This window comes from Cyprinus carpio, chromosome A9 (assembly GCF_018340385.1).
Source record: "Cyprinus carpio isolate SPL01 chromosome A9, ASM1834038v1, whole genome shotgun sequence".
Taxonomy (NCBI): domain Eukaryota; kingdom Metazoa; phylum Chordata; class Actinopteri; order Cypriniformes; family Cyprinidae; genus Cyprinus; species Cyprinus carpio.
Window position 1 is genome coordinate 24266108 of NC_056580.1, and position 21100 is coordinate 24287207.

At 35.2% G+C, this 21100-nt stretch overlaps 1 protein-coding gene across 6 annotated transcripts in view; it reads left to right on the top strand.

The window, feature by feature from the left end:
• The first annotated feature begins 1456 nt into the window (after positions 1-1456).
• itga4 (integrin alpha 4) overlaps positions 1457-21100 on the top strand; it is a 47601-nt gene continuing 27957 nt past the window's right edge. The window contains exons 1-2 of one of the 6 annotated variants that reach the window (XM_042764205.1): positions 1510-1531; positions 13544-14292. In XM_042764205.1, the coding sequence (XP_042620139.1) occupies positions 14261-14292 (32 nt within the window). In that variant the 5' untranslated portion in view covers positions 1510-1531; positions 13544-14260. Of the gene's footprint in view, positions 1532-13543; positions 14293-21100 lie in introns of all 6 variants that reach the window. The other 5 variants (XM_042764204.1, XM_042764206.1, XM_042764207.1 and 2 more) reach the window with 5 other exon arrangements.

Genomic DNA, 21100 nt, shown 5'->3' on the forward strand with positions numbered 1-21100 from the left:
GCAATATAAATCTTTAAAATCACTGTTTTGTGTGCTTGCTGACAAAAATCTTACTGACCTTAAATGTTTGAACTCTGATGTATATATTATGTAAATTTATCCTGATTATTAATATTAATACATTTTACGTTTTTTATGAATATCATATTATATTTCTATCGCGTCATTTGAATTTCTTTAAAGCAATAAGCCACTCAAGGCTTGAGTGTTACAATAATTTTACCACAGGTAAAGGCACAATGCTTCATGTCATGCCAATAAACACCACTTACCTGTGGTAAAATCATTCTAGAACACAGACCCTTCCTTGGATTATTGCTGTTTTCAATTTAGTAAAGAAGTATCAACACGACAGCAGCGCTATCAAAGCATGACATGAACGCTGAACACGGTAAACTTCACACACTTCAGAGGGAAATGACGGGGTGACAGGGCAGCCTTGACTGTACAGCGCCACTGATGTGAGCAGAAAGTCTGTTTCACAGCTGTGAATTATCCTCAGTCAGTGTGAAATATCTGCCGTGTTTGACAGCGTGTGGTGTCGTAGGAGGTATTGTGTTATGGATCTGACGGCCCATCAAGAGCACTGACAGCACAAATCTCTCTATCCATTAGAGGCCTGACAGAGGCCGTGACAGACCGCTTGATGGAGGAGAGGAAAGAGGCAAACGCGGATCTGAGGAAACTGAGTCAGCAGCACACATCTGTTGCCGGAGCACCGGGGCAAGCCAGGGTAACAACAACCAAGCACAGATGAAAATCACTGTCAAACTCAAACGAAACATATTGGGCAAAATAAATGCACCTGTGGCAGCTGCATCTGCATCTGCTCGAAGCCTCTTCGTGGAAAAGGAATGACAATTTTTAGAAAATGTCACACCAAAATAAATGTCATTTAATTAATAAAAGTAAACATCTATTTTAATGAATGAAGTAACAATAAATAAAATTAATGATAAATAATCAAACAATCATTGATGTTAATACCATTAAACAACCTTTTGTGTGTGTGTGTGTGTGTGTGTGTGTGTGTGTGTCCAGAGAGAGAGAGAGAGAGAGAGGAAATGAGATTATTGGTATGTTAATCTTATATATTTTAGTTGTTTATGAATTTCTTGAAGCTTTTCATTAATTTGAATTACTGGATCATTTCCATGTATGCACTGTCTCATTCACATTAAATATATATCAACTGCTTATCTATCTATCTGTCTGTCTGTGTTTTGGTAATGCAGATGTTTCCAAACAAAACAAAATATATATTTTCTTGGGAATATTGTTGTAACTGGGCATCATTTTATAGATATTTTGTGTGTGTGTGTGTGTGTGTGTGTGTGTGTGTGTGTGTGTGTGTGTGTGTGTGTGTGTGTGTGTGTGTGTGTGTGTGTGTGTGTGTGTGTGTGTCCTTTATTATCTTATTTCATCCTGTTTGTCTTTTGTAGTATAACAAAAGACACTTCCACTTCCTTGACATCCCCATGCAGGAAGTGACATCATATTAGAGGGAAACCAGCAGCACAAACATCAGTGAGTATGTGATGGATTTTGTCTTGTTTTATTATATTAATTTGTCTCTTTTTAAAACAATGCATCCTGTTAGATAATATGTCAGTTTGCTGAAAAAAAAATGGTTTAAAAGGTCATAATAAACTTTAGTTGCATTTGGTGTGTTTAAAATCCATTTGGATGCCATTATTTTTACTGTTCCACTTTATGCCATGTGTGGTGCACCTGTTTATTTTGAGCCTGCTTTATTTTTGCAGTTTAAGTAACTTTGGATGCCTGTACAGGTAGGTTTCTGGCCCACTGTTTGAATGATTACCATTTTTCTTTTCCAGTAATTAAAAGTATTGACATCCATTTTGTAGAAAAAACATGGCAGTCTGAATGAGCCAAGGGAAGTGCCCTGACTCACAGTAGTTGTCTGCCTAGAACATGACATCTAGTTATAGAATAATTTTATATATATGTTTTTTAATTTTTACTTTTTTACTATTTTTGTCATGAAATAAGAGTGATCCTGTGAATCACAAGCAACTCCCAAGCAGTTCTACCGAGTACTGAGATCAGCTGAAAAACAAATATTTGTAACAATGACAATGATGTGAATAAAATGAGTTATCATTGTGTTGGTCTGTCATATCAGTCAGAACCCTTCTGTGTTGTCTATATGTTTTATGCAATAGAGCATGATACCACAGACGGCTAGTATATGTAGGCAAGCCTGTGTTTTGGGAATTGGCATGTAGCCATCTGAAAGTCCCTAGACGACTACTAATGAATTGGGCTTTCAATGACTACCGCAGCTTGGGGGCTCCACCCTAAGCTTTCATGCAATGTTTTTGTATCTGGTGGTAAAATGCATGTTTAAGACTGTTGTAAGACTAACTTATAATGTTGTCTACAATGATGTCATATGTCTTCCCTTGATTTTCCCATATCTGTAACTAGCAATGGTTATAGATTTAAATGATTATCAAATGATATGCTTTAAATGCACTGTAAGTTGACAGAAAAAAAAAATTGCTCTTACAACCATTTTAAAGCCCAGAAGTGAACTGTTATCCTCAACTTGACTGTTACAGGTATGTCATATTTTTATTTTCCAAGCTTTACTTGTAAAAATATGGTTAGCAGCCACTTCCATGTCAGTCCCATGCTGTTAACAACCTGTTTCAGTTCTCTTTTGTGTAAAAAGATCTTGCACTGTTAATTTGTAGATTCTCCATTATTTTTTCCAAAAAGTAAGAGCTGAAGTTGAATTTTGACCTCTGAATGGCTAGCTAATGAATTATCATCAGTTGGGGGCCAATTAAATGATCTTCAAAGGCATTTTAGGCAATGAACTCTGATAATAGCTAGTGTGTGTTAGCATGCAGAGTGGATAAGTAATAAGACCCACTTAACTCTTCAATTATTTTCCATTACAGGGGAACCACGGCAGTGTTTTGCCTGCTCAGTTTATTGGTAATGGAAGACTTCATACTAGGGAGTGTTAATTGGTAGGTGTCAGAACTAGAGAGTTGCGGGTTATGTTTAGAGCATCTTCATTAGCGCATAGCTCCTTAAGTGAAACTCATCACTGCCTGTGCATACGAGTGTGCACATTTTATTATGCTGCTTTAATGGCGCTTTTTTCAAGCTGCTCTCCAAGCTGAGGCCCTTTCAGAAGGGTGGTTAAATTATGTACATTTTTTAGCATTTAACTGAAAACTGTCTTTCATTGGGCACTGCTGCACTCATGGGCACTTTCTTGATTTCTGTGGTGATTAATTCAGTTCACATCTTTATTTTCAAAAGCTGATTACTTCATTTAAAGTCATTACATATTCATCCTCATTCAGTGTCTCTGGATAATTCACACAGCCAGACTAAATAGGCTTGCTGTACTTTGAAATTGACCATCAATATCTGAATAGATTTTTGTGATTGTTTATTTTTAATTATAATAAACAAATATGTTTCAGTTTTTTGTGTTTTAATTGTATTTAAATATACATACACTACCACTGAAAGATTTTTTGAATGAAATAAGTACTTTTATTCCACATAAATGCATTTAATTGAGCAAAAGTTAGAAATGTTAAAATTATTTCTATTTCAAATAAATTTTGTTCCTGGGAATCCTGGGGGGAAAAAATCACAAAAATATTAAGCAACTGTTTTCCATATTGATAATAATAAGTAATGTTTCTTGTGCAGAAAAATCAGTAAGTTAGAATGATTTCGGAAGGATCATGTGACATTCGTTTTAAATTTTAAGAATATTTCACAATATTACTATTATTTTAAATTGAAAATAATGTAGCCTTGGTGAGCAAAAGAGACTTCAAAGACATTTAAATATCTTACCAACATATATACAAATGAACGGTAATGTAAAACAGAAAATATTTATTTTGTATATTTTTGCTTTTTAAATATTTATGTATAGAAAATATATTTTTTTAAAACATATTTGTTTATTAAAATTGAATTTAAAAATGAGACCCCAAACAGAACATGAAGGTCAATAATACATTTGATCAAACTTTTATAGCATTACCATTGCAGCCACACTGTAATGCATGGCCTCTAGTGGGTTATTTCTTTAATAAACTCAGATTTCAGAGAGTGCCGTTTGATCAAGCGGGACATCAGTGAAGATAAAAACCATTTGTTCTGACGGAGCATTTTGGTTTTGTTTAGGGGGTGTGAGGAAGCACAGTACATGGACTATGTGCATACACTCATGCCTCATTGTGTGTGCATGGTTTCATTAAACTTTAACTGCAGAGCCCTTCTGGCTCAAAATCTGTTTAGTTTAGCCCCAAATCCAGCACCAAAAAAAAAAAAAACACCCTGTCTTCTACGTCTCACGGGACCGCTAGATCCCATTTAAACACGCCCAAGTCACACGAATGCATTCGCCCTAGAGAAGTTTGCTTCCTTTGACAGACTACCCTTCACCGATGGCGCGTTTTCATTAAGGCTTGCAATTTGGACTATTTCCAAATCACCTCTATTCTTTCGGGTGAGAAGCACACTAATTATGCCAGCGTCTTAAGGAGAACTGGAAACACAATTACGCATCTTCCTTCTGGTGCCTGTGTGCAGTGGTTTGTAGGTCAGGGGGACGCAGGCCTATTTCATCACAATGAACACATGAGCTGCATGGCTAATGTTTTAATCGTAATAATTAATACCACTTCGCTCTCATGCTGCTGCTAATTATGCATCCACATGTCACAGCGCAGACCTCGTTGATATCTAGAGAGAGGGGATTTCAGCCAGGTTTTTCCAAACCCCCAGGAAGTCAGGGTTCATTTGGCAAGCCAAGTCATTTCCAACACTTTCACTCAAAACTTGTGAAAAGGGCTTTCTTACTCTCTACATTTTTAAGTTGCATGTTTAGTTTCAACTATGGTGAAAAAGCAGACTGACAAATGGTCTATTCACACCAAGAGTGAAATTTATATTAGCCAATATTTACAATATGTGTTGCTGAATGATGATCAAATGTAAAAAATAGTTCAGTTCAGGTTTTGCTGGTAAATTCCATAATTATGCCAATATGTGAGCAAAGAGCTTACTTCTCTATTGTCATTTAAAAAGTATAAATGCTGAGATTTTTTTTTTCCAAGCAACTTAACTGACTTTAATTGTACGGTCAAAACATCTATTTTATGTTCCATAAAACAAAGAACATCAAACAGGTTTGGAGCAACATGAGTGAACTATTAAGACATTATTAACAACAATTTTCATGATTTTTCTTTGGATTACTCTTAATAAATCACTCATGACGTTTCAAACCTGTTAGGCTTTCTTTGTTCTGTGGATCACAAAAGAAGATATTTTGTAAAATGACTTTATTTTTATCCATAAAAGGTAAGCTAGTGGAGTCCAGTGTTATTTGAATCCCAAAGTTCTTCAACATTTCTTTTGTGTTTCATAGAACAAAGAAAATCAAACAGGTTTTTAATGACGTGATTGAATTATTGGGCCATTATTATTTTGGGAAGTCATGGCCTAGTGGTTAGAGAGTTTGACTCCTAACCCTAAGGTTGTGGTTTCAAGTCTCGGGCCCCCCAACTGCTCCTTCGGTGCCACAGCATAAATGGCTACCCAGTGCTCCGGGTGTGTGTTCACGGTGTGTGTGTGTGTGTTCACTGCTGTTTGTGTGGACTTTGGATGGGTTAAATGCAGAGCACTAATTCTGAGTATGGGTCACCATACCTGGCTGTATGTCACTTCACCTTATTTGCAAACTTTTATTTTATTTTAATTTTGTTTGCCTTTGGAGTACTCTTAATAATTCACTCATGTTGTTCCAAACAGCTTTGATTTACTTTGTTTTGTTAAAGACAAATGAAGATATTTTGTAAAATGACTTTATTTTATATCCATGAAATGTAAGCTAATGGAGTCTAATGTTATTTAAATCCCAAAGTTCTTCAACATTTCTTTTGTGTTTCATAGAACAAAGAAAATCAAAAAGGTTTTTAATGATGTGATTGAACTATTAGGGCATTATTTGCAAACATTTTTGTTTTTGTTTTGTTTTTTTCTTTGGAGTACTCTTAATAATTCACTCATGTTTTTCCAAACAGCTTTGATTTACTTTGTTTTGTGAAGCACAAATGAAGATATTTTGATAAATGTCTTTGTTTCGTTGTCCATACAGTGGAATCTAATGTTGTGTGAACATCAGCGTTGTTCAAAAATTCTTTTGTGTTTTGCAAAAGAAAGAAACGGCTACATGAGGAGTGAAGGATGACAACATTTATTTTTGGGAGAACAATCTCTTTAAAAGCATGAAATTAATTTGTGGAGTTGCAATGTGTTAGAGTTTGGCTCAGAAATTGGCTGCATGTGCCAGCTGACCAGTTGCCATTGAGATGTATGGGAATAGTTTCTCCAAGTAATAGATCTTGTTGGTTCTCCAGACCTTTTCCAGTTCACAGATCCATAATGTCTCCTCATTTTCCTGAGGAAACACATCACTTCCCAATTGACAGGAACACTTCAATGCGGGTGGGGCAGGGGCCGGGGTTGTAGGTCGGATCGAGGGGGAGGTTTTTCTGCAGCAACAGTTGCTGAGGAGATGAACGGAAATGTCCATTAGTGGGTGGAGGTCCTTGGAGATAATAAGAGAGCAGCTCCACCGCTTCAGATCAGGGCTGAGAGATAGTAACCTGGCTGAAATCTGCACCAACACTCCAAACGCAGATGTCCTTCAAAAGACCTCTGATTATGGAGACATCCCGCTTCATTCAGAGACATACAGTAGACTTCTGACTGTTTAGTCTCTCTGGCCTGTTACCGAAGCTCTCCAGTGCAAGTGTGATTTTACAGCCCCATTTAATTCTACAGTAATACATAAATCCTGTATGCGTTTATTATATACACTGGTAAAGAAATACAGTTTATAAATACTTTCTTTAAAGAGGCAGATAAACGTTTGTGTTTTTCTTATCAAATTCTGGTGAGACACATTATTAATTTTTACTTGTTTTAAAGCAGTGACTGTAATATCAGTTGGAGACTCACACTGTGCATTTAATGTATCTATCTACCCAATTAAATAATGTTACAACCATGCAGTTCATTAACATGCAAATGGAATCTTATGAAGAGATTAGTTAATTGCAACTCATTTGCATAATTAATGAACATTCAAATGAATAATGCTTTAGTGAATTTGTGCTGCGCTGTCATGAAATAAATTATAAAAGACAGGCTGAGACCATTGTGTAAAATCCCTGTGAACTGCATGAAACAATAAGCAGGTGAGAGATGTATAATAAAATCAGAACATGGGAGAAATATGCATGTATGGTCATTTGTGCACATTACTTAAAGCTGGATGTTAGCTTGTCACAGTGACAGCACGCAATATCCCGTACGGTCTCTGTAGGGTATCTGACTCTATAATAAAAAAGACTGATTGTCACAGGGAGAAGTTATGATGGTTATTTATAATACAAAAATGACACAGAGGGTCTGTCAAGATGCTTTTGTAACCTCTTTGCTATCCTCTAGTCAGAAGAACAGGCACACTTTATCCGTTTTCAAGTTAATAGTCTCAGTGTGAATTCCGAATGTTGTCTTGGCATTTAAAAGGACACTTTGAAAGGATATTGTAATCGTAGATTCATTGCAAATTAACTTAAGCAACCAAATCCATTCACATAAGGTCCTTGTAAAAGACTTTCCATGTGAGGATCACTTAAATAATTTTGTAGCTTTTGGAGTCCTAGTTAGTGCCTCTCTGCAATTCATTTTGAGGTGTTTACCTGAAATTTTGTAGAAAATATTCATTTTATGTTACATATTTTCATGTTTATTTGTTTGTATGATTTTAATTAACGGCACATGGAGAGATGCATATTTTAAGGGTTTTTTTTTTTTTTTTTTTTTTGCAATAGTTTTTATATCTGCACTCTAAGAAAAAAGGTACAAAAGTTGTCACTGGTATGGTACCGTTTCAAAAGGTACACCTTTGCACCTTTTGTTTTTTTTTGTTGTTTTTTTTTTTTACTCCTAAATGGCACATATTGGTAATGGTACAAATTAGTACCTAAAGTGTACTTATTAGTACCTAAATGGTACTTATTTGTACGTTTTGAAAAGGTAATGCCCCATTGACAACTTTTGTAACTTTTTTTCTGAGAGTGTATAAGATGGATAGATTTGTTTTCTGTACCAAACTGTTTTTTTTTTTTTTTTTTTTTTTTCAGCAAATATAAAAAAATTAGAAACCTAATTACTAGAAGACATTTTTAATTGTTTTTGTGTATCTCTATATTTTGGTGAACTGCTGAGCAGGTGCTAGCTGTGCGTTTTATGACTCTTGCTATGATTCAAATCTAAACGTTCTTAATTATTTACTGGCAGTAATTAATTTTCTTCTAAAACTGCAGTTGTGGTTGACAGTAAGATGTTTAATGATATCGCATGATCATCCAAATTTAACCACAACTGCAGAATCAGTTGCTACTGATTTTAGCACATTATTGTCCTTGTTTCTATAAGGTCAGTGTCCTATATTAAGACAAATAATCATGACATGACCTTACAAAAAAAAAAAAAAATGAAAAAAAGAGGAAGCCAGTCTCTTCCCGTGTAGAATTAAAGGAATAGTTCACCCAATGATAATATTTAGCAATATTAAATCACGCCATGTTGCTCCATGTTCATGCAACACAAAATGAGTTATTTTCTCCTATGCCGTTGTATAGAAAACAAAGCAACAACAACAACAAAAGTTTGGAATGTAAATAATTGTATGAGCTATTACTTTAACTCATAATTTACAAAGTAGCACACCAACCTGTATTTACTGTAAAATCTATATTGTAGTATTAGGGCACCCTGCCCTACTGACACAAAAACCCAAAGAATCATTTATCAAATTAAATTGCAATATCCCACAATCCCTCCACTTTTGCAAAGTTAGTTAGTCTGGGATAACATTTGCTTTTACTTGCCTTTAATCTTTCACAGCATTCATAACATTCTTTCTGGGGATTTACTTACTGTAATTTTATTAACCTGTGGTACTGAATTATATTTGAATTAGTTTCCCTGCAGATTTGCTCATAAATCACATTCACAGTCATTATTACAGTTGTTATTTGGCTCTTTGTATACTGGACAACATTACTAGCAATTTTGAGCCATAATGATTTTGTTCTTTTCGGAAACACTTCTGAACACACAGTACTTTACACAGTGTTGGGGGTAATGCATTACAAGTAACGGGAGTTACGTAATCAGATTACTTTTTTCAAGTAACTAGTAAAGTAACGCATTACTTTTTAACTTACAAGAAAATATCTTAGATACTTTTTCAAAAAAGTAACGCCAGTCTCCTGTCCCCATATTGGGAGAAATCGGAAGTACAGAGGCGTTGTGTGCGCTGTGTGAACATGATGTAGTTCTAGACTAAATGTGAATGTGCATTACAGTAATTCATCCCACTCGCAAAAAAAAAAAAAACAGATTTAGTATTCATCAAAATGAATTAAAACAGTGAAATGCAAACTCAGAATATGACGCAAACCTAAACTAAATATGGTAAATAACACAAATGTATCTAATACCATTTTATTAGCCAGTGTCTTTTCTGCTGACCTTTGATGATCCAGTTCATCCATACTAATAAGCAAAAATGACTTTAGATAAACTAACAATTGTCCTTCATTGTTTTTTTATTTTATTGTTGAAGAGTGTTGGACCTTCTTCTCCTGTGTTCTAATGTACATACGCGAATTTACTTTTCCTTCAGAGGTTTATTCATTACACTTTTTGGTGTGAAAGGGCATTTTATTTGCTATAAATAGAACTTCTTATATTAAAAACAACCAAGCCTTGCTCATATTTAAAAAGTATCACGAAAGCAACATAATTAGTTACTTTTTTAGGGAGTAAAGCAATATTGTAATGCATTACTTTTAAAATTAACTTTCCCCAACATTGTTTATGCATTTATGCACATTAAAAAAATGGCATTGTAAGACAGACCTCATTGAAACACTGTGGCTAAGTGCTTAATCACAGGTTAATATAGCAGTTTCTTGGTGTTTTGCAAAGGATTTCAAAAGCTCAGCATATCATATCTAGAGCAGTGGTCTGGTGTGGTCAGGAAGGAAGCTGTAATCTTTGGGGAATATTGCAGTTTTGGGCTTGGGGGGGTTAAACGGCATTCAGATCCTGCTGACTGCTGGTTTATTTAGACGAGACACAAGTAGGTCATTGATATATTACTAATTAGTGTTCCCCTCACATCCTTGACTTTGTATACAGACCTAGAATACCCTCAACAGTTGCAGTGTGTGCTTCACTGAGCATACCTTAAAGAAGCCAAAGCGAGGTTGGATTCCTATCCTGTTTATTTGGACAAGCAGTTTAAGGTAAACTGTTAAGCGAAGATGGTCTACTGTAAGTCTTTTGGGGTGGTTTAAAATAACATATGTACTTCATAGACCAGTTATGACTGTGCATTTCTAATTGTAATGGATGTGATTGAGTAACTTCATGTTATTGAACTTGTTAAACTGGCATTATGGTATTTTGTGGAAAGTGAAGCAACTGCAGTTGAGCAATGTCATGCCATTTATCCTGTAATGGGAAAACAGTCATCAACTAACCACAATTCTTTCCTGAATCCCTCGTCGTCTACTTCATTTTGACCTCCCGGTTGGTTCTCCATGTCTTTGACCCACAGGACCAAACTCAAAATCCACTAAACACAAGGGAACTTTTCTGAGAAGGTTTTTAGATAGTTTTACAGCCTTACACAATGAGTGGTATAATGTGAAAGATGAGAACCAGGACTGTGTGACAGGCCCTATTTATCTACTGTACATAGGGTGTTCTATTCCCTAAAATAATTTTATGTTCCATATTTTTTAATTAGCTCTGCTCCAAAACTCACAGTAGTTGATACTTTGTTCTGCCTCCTGTCAGTTGCCTACTAAGGCCGAAATATAAAAGCGTAGTTGGGCAAACTTGATTTCATGTGCTTCGAAATATGTCAGACTTCAATTTATAATGAAACTTAAATTGACAGATCACCCAAATATGAAAATTCTGTGATTATTTACTCATTTTGTTCCAAACCCGAATGATCGACTGTTATCTGCGGAACACAAAAGATGGTACAGTAGTTTGAAAAACAGTTTTTGTTTTCCGTAAAATGGAAGTCAGTGGGGTCCAGTGTTGTTTTTCACAGAAGAAATTAAGTCCTAAGACATGAGGATGAATAAATGATGACAAAATATTTCAATTTTGGGTAAACTGTCCATTTAATTTTGCATTGCATTCTCATAATTGCCACAAGGGTTGCTAAGCTAACAATGTTGTTCACAAATTATCCAAAAACACACACACAAATATTCAAAACAATAGTTTGTTTTAAATGACCTTTCAGTATTGATTGAAATTGTTCACCATCTTGGATGCATTATCCATTTTGTGGATGCACAATGCATTACGCGATTACCTTTACCAGGATTAGAATTCTTAGAATTTGGACAAAAGACTGTATCTTCATGGAAGGCAAGGCGTGAGTTCTAGGTCGGCAGCTTACTTGGTTTTGGAACAAATATAATGTTTCTCCTACTCTTTTAATCTTTCTTGGGTTGGACTTTTTTCTCAGTCTCTCTCTTTAAACCCTGAATGCCATTACATTCTACACTGGATACACAGAGTGTGTTAATAAGCTGGGACATCTGGTAACCAGCTTCTTTTCTGATTCATTAACTGACGTAGTTGCAGTGGCCAGAGGGGTTTACGGCAGATATTTGAGGGGAGGTTATGGTGCTGGAGGGGGGAGAGAGGGGTGTATACTTGAAGTGAGAGACAGTGTGCTGCATGGGATATGTTCTGTATGTCAGTGGAAAGTCCTTGTAATGATAGGAGCACCAGTGTGAATGGGTGTGTGTTCTTACTCATCCGTCTGTTAACCACACCACTATAATGAATGACACCTATTTCTGTTCAGATCAAGTTATAATAAAGCATTGTTCCTGGTTCAATACAAGTGAAGCTCTATTAAATTCTATTCTGCAGTATTTGTAGTATAATATCAGTTTCGACAAAGTGTTTAGACTTTGAATTTGTCTCATATATGCAGAAAGGCACTTACAATGTAAGTACAAGAATTATACATTAGAATACACACCATTTCAAAAGACAACTAATTTTTTAAAAATTATTAAAAATGGGTTTATGTTAATTGAAATAAAACTGAAATAAAATAAAATGTAAATATTAGATGAAAATGGGAATTAGAAATGTTGCCTTGGTAATGGACTTATATTAGTGCTAATATAACTTAACTAGTGCTTATATTATAATGAAATTTACTGAAACTGGAATAAAAATAAATTAAAGCTTAATAGAAATAACTAAAATAAATAAATAATATGAACAAATAGCAGGATGGTTATTTATTTGTTCATAGAAAATAGTCTGTCAGTATACTAGTTTGCTTTAAATTTTCTTTTGTGTTATTTCCACATTATTGATACTGATATGTCAGTATTGACAAAAACTATGGGAAGAAGAGCGGGAAACAGGACTGGGAAATGTTGCAAATCAGGCTTTAAAACTTTAGTGTTTTATGCCAGTATAGAAAGACAGAATTAACCTGTGCAAAATGTTGTTGGATTAACTGAAGTGGAATAGTAACAGTAAACAAGATCATCAACCCGTAGCAAGAAAGCCCCTCCCACTGTTGAACATGATTGAGCATGAAAAATACGACTTGATGGCACACATTGAAGGGATGAAATGGACAATGAAGTTTCCATATGTTGTTTCTACACCGTAATTAGGATCTGTCCTATGCGTTTTCTCTCTCTCTCTCTCTCTCTCTCTCTCTCCTCTCTGGGGTGTCTCTGCCTCTCTCTCTCTCTCTCTCTCTCTCTCTCTCTCTCTCTCTCTCTCTCTCTCTCTCTCTCTCACACACACACACACACACACACACACACACTAACATATATATATGTATATGAACAAACACTGATTTAAAGGCTTTTCTTGTGTTGCCTTATAAGATTTACTGACACATATGATGTCATTATTCTGGTCAGTTCTTCTGATGATGCGTCTGTTCTCAGACCGCCATTTGCTGAGGCCTTGTTACTGAACTATAGGGTGATGGACATTCAATCCAAATACATGCTGCGAACTTTGACCCCATGAACATGGAAAGGTTACATTCCGAGTTGTGGTTCCACTGAGAACCAGTTTGTACGTACTGTTTGTCCTGCTTTCAGTTAATTGCAATTGCTATGATTTCCCAGCAAATAAACATAAATAAAAACAAAAGGGCAATGCAGGAGCGCACAAACTGCCTCATTTATGCGATATCACGTCTGTTATTCATCACCATGGCGACCTGCGAGAGAGAGCCTTGATGCGTCCCACTCACAGATGTGACCAGTTTGTATTCATTGGATATGCAAATGTGTTGATCCAGTGCTCATTGTTATTCACTGCCCCCGAGACAAATGAGGTTGATTTTGTTTGTGTATTTGCTGACTGCCTTTAGACTCAGGAAGAAACTGCGACACAGATCGCTGGATGCTTCAACAGGGCTGAAAATGAATGCCGTGCGACGCCGGTGGATTTTTCGAGGGTCGCCTCGAAGCAGCTGCGAATGCAAGCGAGAGGTAGAGCTTTGGCTCCTCTCTTCTCTAATCTCATCCCCTGTGGAGGGAAGCATTGGGCCGTGAACCTGGCTGAGAGCTGATTGGCTGCCGAGGTGATGGGTAGGGGCTGTCAGTGTGAGGGCCGCAGCTGTTTTGGAAAAGCCTGTGTCGGTATCTGCAGCATGTCGACGTGTGAAGTACAAAAGATGAATCCTATTTCTCAAGAGAGCCCCACATATGTCAAGTATATTGTCCCATTATACCAATTCATTTATCAAGCCACTGACTGCCAATTAGATTCACAGGATGGTGCAGGTATATGGCGAGTGGTTGGTGCCAACACTCTGCCGCAGCTGAGCTCCTCTGGCTGGCTACACCTCGAGTGCCACTGCTGCCTCCCTCTCCACGGCGGGGCTTACCAGGGCGTTGTAACCTTCCCGAAAGGGCGAGAAGCCTCCTGGCGGCGAAACGAGAGAGTTCCCGTTTCAGCTTGGCCCCCCCGATGAAGATGTCAGGGAGATGGGCCCGAGCCTTGTGCCAAATGTCTCCACAACCTGGAGTTCAGATGGGATGAGAGGATCAGATGATGAAGCAGCCCGCTCCACTCCTTCAGCTGGATGCGTCCCAGCTCAGAAGATCTGAGAATGAGGTAAGGGGAGGAAGCTGAATCTGAGAAGTTGGAGAGTGGAAAGAAACAAGCAGAAGGAGAAACGGATATTGTGACATCAGTGGTTACGTGTGTTTTCTGTTCAGGATCACAACTTAATCTCATTTAATATATTCAAGATGCACTGTGGTCAGATAATTGAAACCACACCAGAGATCGACTGATACTGTTTTTTATCACTTATATTTTATTTTCAAGTCTTTAATTATTTTCATGTTTCTTATTTTAGACAAAATAATAACTAAATCACTCATTAGTAGCATCCAGTGAACAATCTGCTTTATAACATTAATATTGCTCGTTGTCAACAAAAAATATTTTTAATCCACTCATATCATTAAACTTTTTGGGGAGGGTTCAAAGTGGAAAATATTGTGCAAAATATTGGTTGATAAAGATGAAACAGTTATTTTATTATTATGTATACACTTTTGTTGTATTTAATATTTTGAATTGTCTTTTATTATAGTATTTTCAGTTTTCATTTAAATTTAAGTTTTAGTAATTTATGTGCTTTTTCATTTTTATTATTTATATATGTGTGTGTGAGTGTATTTTAACTATATTAAATAATTACATTTATTTTAGTTTCTAATTTTTGTACGTTTCATTTTTCGATCTTCATATTTTATTTCAGCTTTATTCCAGTATTCAGCTATTTTCAATATAGTTAAATAATCATTGTGATTTTTTTTTATTTATTTTTTTTTTGCCATTTTTCATAGTTTCATTTTTCGGTTACCAACTTTTACTGTGGGAATGTTTCTAAAGTAGCGAAGCGCAAAAGACCAGATACCTTGTTTATCTGTCAGAAAACATTTTCAATTCTCATTACTTTATTTTTTTTTTTTTTAAGGTAACTGACAGAACATTTTCAGTAACTGCAATGATACAGTCAATGCCAGGTGAAACAGGGGCCACTGATAGTACAGTTATGAGTGTCAAAAAGTCCCTCACGTCAATTCAAGACAATAGCCAGTGATTGAAATGTAATGATGACTAATTACAGTCCCACATGAGAGATCTGCCCGGATTGAGGGATGCGTAATGTCATAAGATTCAAATAGTTCTTATTCCCATGGCTGTGGTTCACATTCTCCACGGCTGTGCTCATGTGCTGATGGATTCAATTAGCTGGGCTGTATATGCGCCTGTGGACAATTTAGTGACCGTTTGTTTGCCCAAAGGGCCTAAAGTTGCCTGGATTTATACATCCGTTTTTATTTTGCTTGATTAGATTGTGTTACTGGCTTTTTTGGATTTACTAAATTTTTAACATAGAAGTAGTTTCTCAGAAATGACTTAATTCTGCCCTTTTTTTCATGAACTGGCATAAGCCAGTGGTTCTCAGTTCTCATAAGCCAGTACTCAGCAACCCAAAAATGTACACAGACAGAAGTGAAAAAACAATACTAAATTCTGGTTAAAATCTAGATAGCAAAAGGAGGTGAAAAAGCATCCCACATCTTTCGCTGTTGACATCAAAGACTGTGCATCCAACACTTGGTTGTATGACTAATACTAATTAATGTGTCATGTTATTGATTTTGCATAGTTCATGGTCATATTAATCAGTTTTATGTTTTATTTTAGGGATTTTATTTTATTCATATTTCTTTGTAATTTTTAACATTTGATTGATACTGTACATTTGTTGGATATTTGATCCAGTGTAAAATCTGGGTCCAGTTTCTGGAGTTCCTTGGTGACTGTTTTAGAACACCGTTGTTTATTGTCTCTTAAATCGTTTCCTTAAACAGAGGGTAGAGGAGAAAGATTTAGAGATTTGAAGCCCCCTGGGACACAGCATGCCACTGCCACAGCTGGGGTTCATCTTTACTGATAGCTTCGGGTGCCGTCACTGATGTTGCCTCTTATCATATCTCTTTTGAGCACCCAAAACCTCCCAGACAGTTCTCAGAGTAAAATCATATTGCTCTGAGGTTTTTCTATCATTGACGTAATGGCGTTCTCAGTTTTGTCTCATGTAAGTTTTAACTTTGTGTCGGATGTTTTTCCTAAAATTAATTTGGATAAATTAAAAAAATAGACACCAATGAGATGACTGAGAGCAAATAAATTGGTCTTTAATGAGAAATGTTTGAGTAAGTTTGATTGCAGGCCAGTGTGTTGTTGTGTTTTTTTATTTTTTCATTTTTTATATTATTTTATTGAATGGAATATATTGCTAGTATAGAATTTAAAAGTTTTAGTAACCTATATTTTTAAATGTATTTTCAATCGAAGTATATTTATATTTTCCATAAATACATACATTTTGCACTTACCCAAAATGCATTTTTAGATTACAAATGTATTTTCTTTCCCATTGACATGCATTTTGCAATATATTTGATCATTTGGAGGTTTAAATGAAATATATTTTCCATTTTCAATTTTAATTTGATATATTTACCATATATATGAAGTGTATTTTGGCCAGAAAGCATGTGTTTTATGCTGTATGGGTATCAGATTGTATTCCTTGAAAATTATTTCTTAATGAAAACACTAAGTGGATTTGTTTTCTGTTGTAAAAGAAACATGCTGACTGTTAAGTTCGATTTATGTTTTTGCTATAGCTTTTGAGTAAAAAAAATTACCAAAACAAGGTTCCCAGTCATATTTTTATGGTTATACTGGAAGTCATGAGCGTTTACATTTTCCTTCATGTAAACATGAAACATGAGAGGTCTTCACTCCAACATCCTCTAAAATGTTTTTATGTCTCCTTAAATGTTGCCATCAGTAATTGAGAGGTGATGAGGTAGTGATCTCATGGGGGACAAGTTTCTGGAACAGTAGTGGGGGAAGGAGAGAAGGTCTCTAACCCACTGTGAGGCCACATTCTTGGCTCTTCATAGGTACGAGGTGAATCCCATTAGCATTTCTGCTGATAGCAGTATCTGCCAAGAACAGCCTCCTGCAGAATCTCTGCTGCTTTGAGAGATTTAAAGCCTCATTGTAGACTGATTAACAGGCCAGTGTGAAATCTGTACACTTTATGGGCATTATGCACTGATTTCTGAATGGATTTAAACATATAATTTAAGTTCTTTTTGGGGTTATCAGGAGAAAATGCCTCAAAACGTGTATACGCGTTAATCGACTCCAGAGGGTTAAAGTTTGTTAAATTAAGTTGAGAATACTGTGGTTGTATGGGTAGCTAAAAGCAGAATTAGCCAAACATCCTTATTATAAAACAGTTAGTTCTGGTCCTTTTATAACACAATTATAATTAGTTTATAATTTACTTAGTTTATCCAGTTGTAAGAAATAAATTCAGAATTGTGAGAATAAAAGTTATTGTGAGATATAAAGTCACTATTATTATTATTATTATTATTATTATTATTATTATTATTATTATTATTATTATTTATCCTGTGGCTGAACCGGGTTTCCATACATAGCAGATTTATAAGAAACATACAGTAGTTATTATTGTTGCATAGCAATGTTTTATGTCAGCAACTGTTAGGATGGTATTTAATTTTTTTTTTTTTTTTTTTGAGAATTGTGTCCTTAATATTTTTATGTAGTCAATGTTCTATAAAAGCAATAGGGCACTAATTTTACATAACTCCATTTAGCCTTTCGTATGGACATACAATTTCTTTGGAAATCTGCAGAACTTTGTGAAGTTCAGCAGTAGCAGATTTCATGTTGACCTGCTTATTAGCGAAACTGCTTTTCTATCGCAGCTCCAGAGACATCATCATGGTCATGAGGTGTTTCGCATAACAAGAACGTTTTGATGTTAAATGCAATTCATCAAGCATTACTTCTGCTCCCGGAGGCCATAACAGCACAGAGCAAAGAGGAAAATGTCTCTTTTTCAGGAATCTTATGAGGATTGTACAATATAATCCTCATTTTATCTTAACAGATCCATTCTCTTTCCACTTTGTTTGTAGGATCAGATAACATGCCCTTGATGTGTTCAGAATGGGAGCTTTCCAAAAGATTTTCAGGAATTTGGGTCACATTTTAGAATAACTCTATGTGTGCTACTCTAAAAAATAATCCCCAAATGCTGTAATAACCCTTTATCTAATTATGTATGGCTTTTATTCTCAATATATGTAATAATTTAAATAAGCACAACTGCATAAATGCTCAGTGATCCATCTGGGCAGTGTTAGCAGGGACACTTTTCCCAGACTGGTTGTGAATCACTGGAAGGCCATGACTTACAGGGCAATGGAGGGAATCAAAGTGACGGTAATGCATTTTGTTTAACATTAATGTTTAATACAACCTATCTATGGCATTAACTGCTTTATTTTAATTTGTATGTTGTTAAATATACCTTAAGTGCATCTCCTTCCCTTCGCACATGTTAGTTTGTGACATATTTTGGCTAATTTAATAATTTTACCAGCCACTGATATGAGTATTTTACTCCATGTAACACTTTTTAGGATGTTTAAATGTTAAGTGTGGAATTTCTGTTCTACTAACACATGCCACATCTGCAATTAATTGGACAAACAGGTAGTCCTGCAATTATATATATTTAGTTGTTATTTTAAGATTTTTTTTGTTTTTTTCTAGTATCTAGAATTTATTTTTATTTTAGTATTAGTAATTTTAGTATTTAAATTTGGAAATGTTGAACTGATTTTTTTCTTTCTTTTTTTTTTTTTTTTCAATTGCCAAAAAAAGAAAGAGTTTAAGAAAGTAATTTCAAAACTGATACTCTGTATTTTTTTTCTTCTAAAAATCAGTGCAGGAATGTTTTGTCTGGTGTTTATTAACTGTGATGTTGAGGGGAACATGAAACATGAAGTTGTGAAATGCCTTTGGCTGAATCTGGAACCATATATACTGTATATGTATATGTGCATGTTTTTTTCATCATTTGCACATGCATCGCAATGACCGTGAAAAATACCCATGAAGAGTTAGTCATCCCTTCTTTGACCTTAGCCCTTTTTCTGCTCTTTACGTTTGCACGTGTTAGTGAATTTAACAACTATTGCACCTCTGAAAATTCAGTTCATTCTCCCTTTCTCTCTCTTTTTTTTTTCAGGACCTCCCAGAATTTTCCATAAATCAGCCCCTTTATGTCCCCCAACACTCTTTAAGTATTCATTGTTTATCCAATAGCAGATTTCATAAACTCCATCAGTGAGGGTGAAAATAAAAGTGCAGCTCTTTCGGACAGAACAGATGTTGTTGTTTTTTTATATAAAGCATTTGACTGTCAGCTATGTTAAATGTGTCTAAAGTGTCTAATTTCTGTGCCTCTGCTGTAAATTTAAAAAAATAATGATTGTCAAGTCAAGTCACTTTGAACTGTATTTGTATAGCTATGGTAACCTCAGAATAACAATGAAGGAGAGTGATTTATGTTTGGGTGGTTTTTATTGCATGGGTTTTTTTTTGATTAATTAAAACCTTTTTTCAGAATTTAGCAGTAGGGAATTACTAGTCATCCATTTTTTTTATATCAACTATGCATTCCGTTAGTTTTGTAAATTTGTAGGTTTCATTGGGTCGCAAAGGAATATAGAGCTGAGTATCGTCAGCATAACAGGGAAAGCTAACACCATGTTTCTTGATTATATCTCCCAAGGTTAACATGTAAAGCAATGGTCCTAGTACGGAGCCTTGTGGCACTCCATATACTGTACTTGTGAATGAAATTATATCTTGTCAGTTACTGCTACGAATTGATGACGGTCAAATAAGTAAGATTTGAACCATGACAATGCAATTCCACTAATGTCAACATAATTTTGTAGTCTACTCAAAAGGATGTTGTGGTCGATAGTGTCAAACGCAGTACTAAGATCCAGTAGCAGTAATAGAGAAATTCTACCACCGGTCTAAATCCTGAAATCCTTAAGAGATACCATTTCTCTCTAAGAAGAAACATAGCTGAGAGGATACTGCCTTTTCTAGTAATTTTTTTTTTTTTTTTTTTGACAGAAAAGGGAGAGTTCAGATCATTCTGTAATTAACTAATTCTTCAAATAGGTTTCCCAAACACTCCCATTATTTGTCATTGGTCAAACAAACAGCCCGTGTTGCAGTATCAAGCTAGTACGGATTGGTCATATTTTGGTTGTTTCACGTGGTCCAGTTAGTTCTACTACAGATCAAAAGTTTGGGGTCATTACGAAAAGTGACAGTAAATACTGTACATCCATAATGTAAAAAAAAATCTTTCAAATAAATGCTGTTCTTTTGAACTTTCTATTCGCCAAAGACACCTGGGAAAAAAGTTTATATCTATAAAATATTAAGCAGCAAAACTGTTTCCAACATTGATAATAATAGTAAATGTTTCTTGAACAGCAAATCAGTATATTAGAATGATTTCAGGAGGATCATGTGACACTGAAGACTGGAGTAATGATGCTGAAAATTCAGCTTTGCATCATAGGAATAAATTGCATTTTAAAATATATTCAAATAGACAACAGTTTTTAAAACAAATGTTTAAAATTGTAATATTTCACAATAATGCTGTTTTCACTATATTTCTAATCAAATGAAGCAGTCTTGGTAAGCATAAAAGTCCTCTTTTTTAAAAACGTTGAAAAATCTTAATGACCAAAACTTTTGAACAGTAGTGTAGATACATTTAAAAGTGTCATTTTCTGTTATGAAAATATTTTAAAGTAAAAAAAAAAAAAAAAAAAAAAAAAAAACTTTCAGAAGTGAAATTCAAAACCTGAATAACCAAGTGAGTGATGCAGCTGGCTGGTCATTCATTGCCTCTCATTCTCAGAGAGAGAGAGAGAGAGAGAGAGAGAGAGAGAGAGAGAGAGAGAGAGAG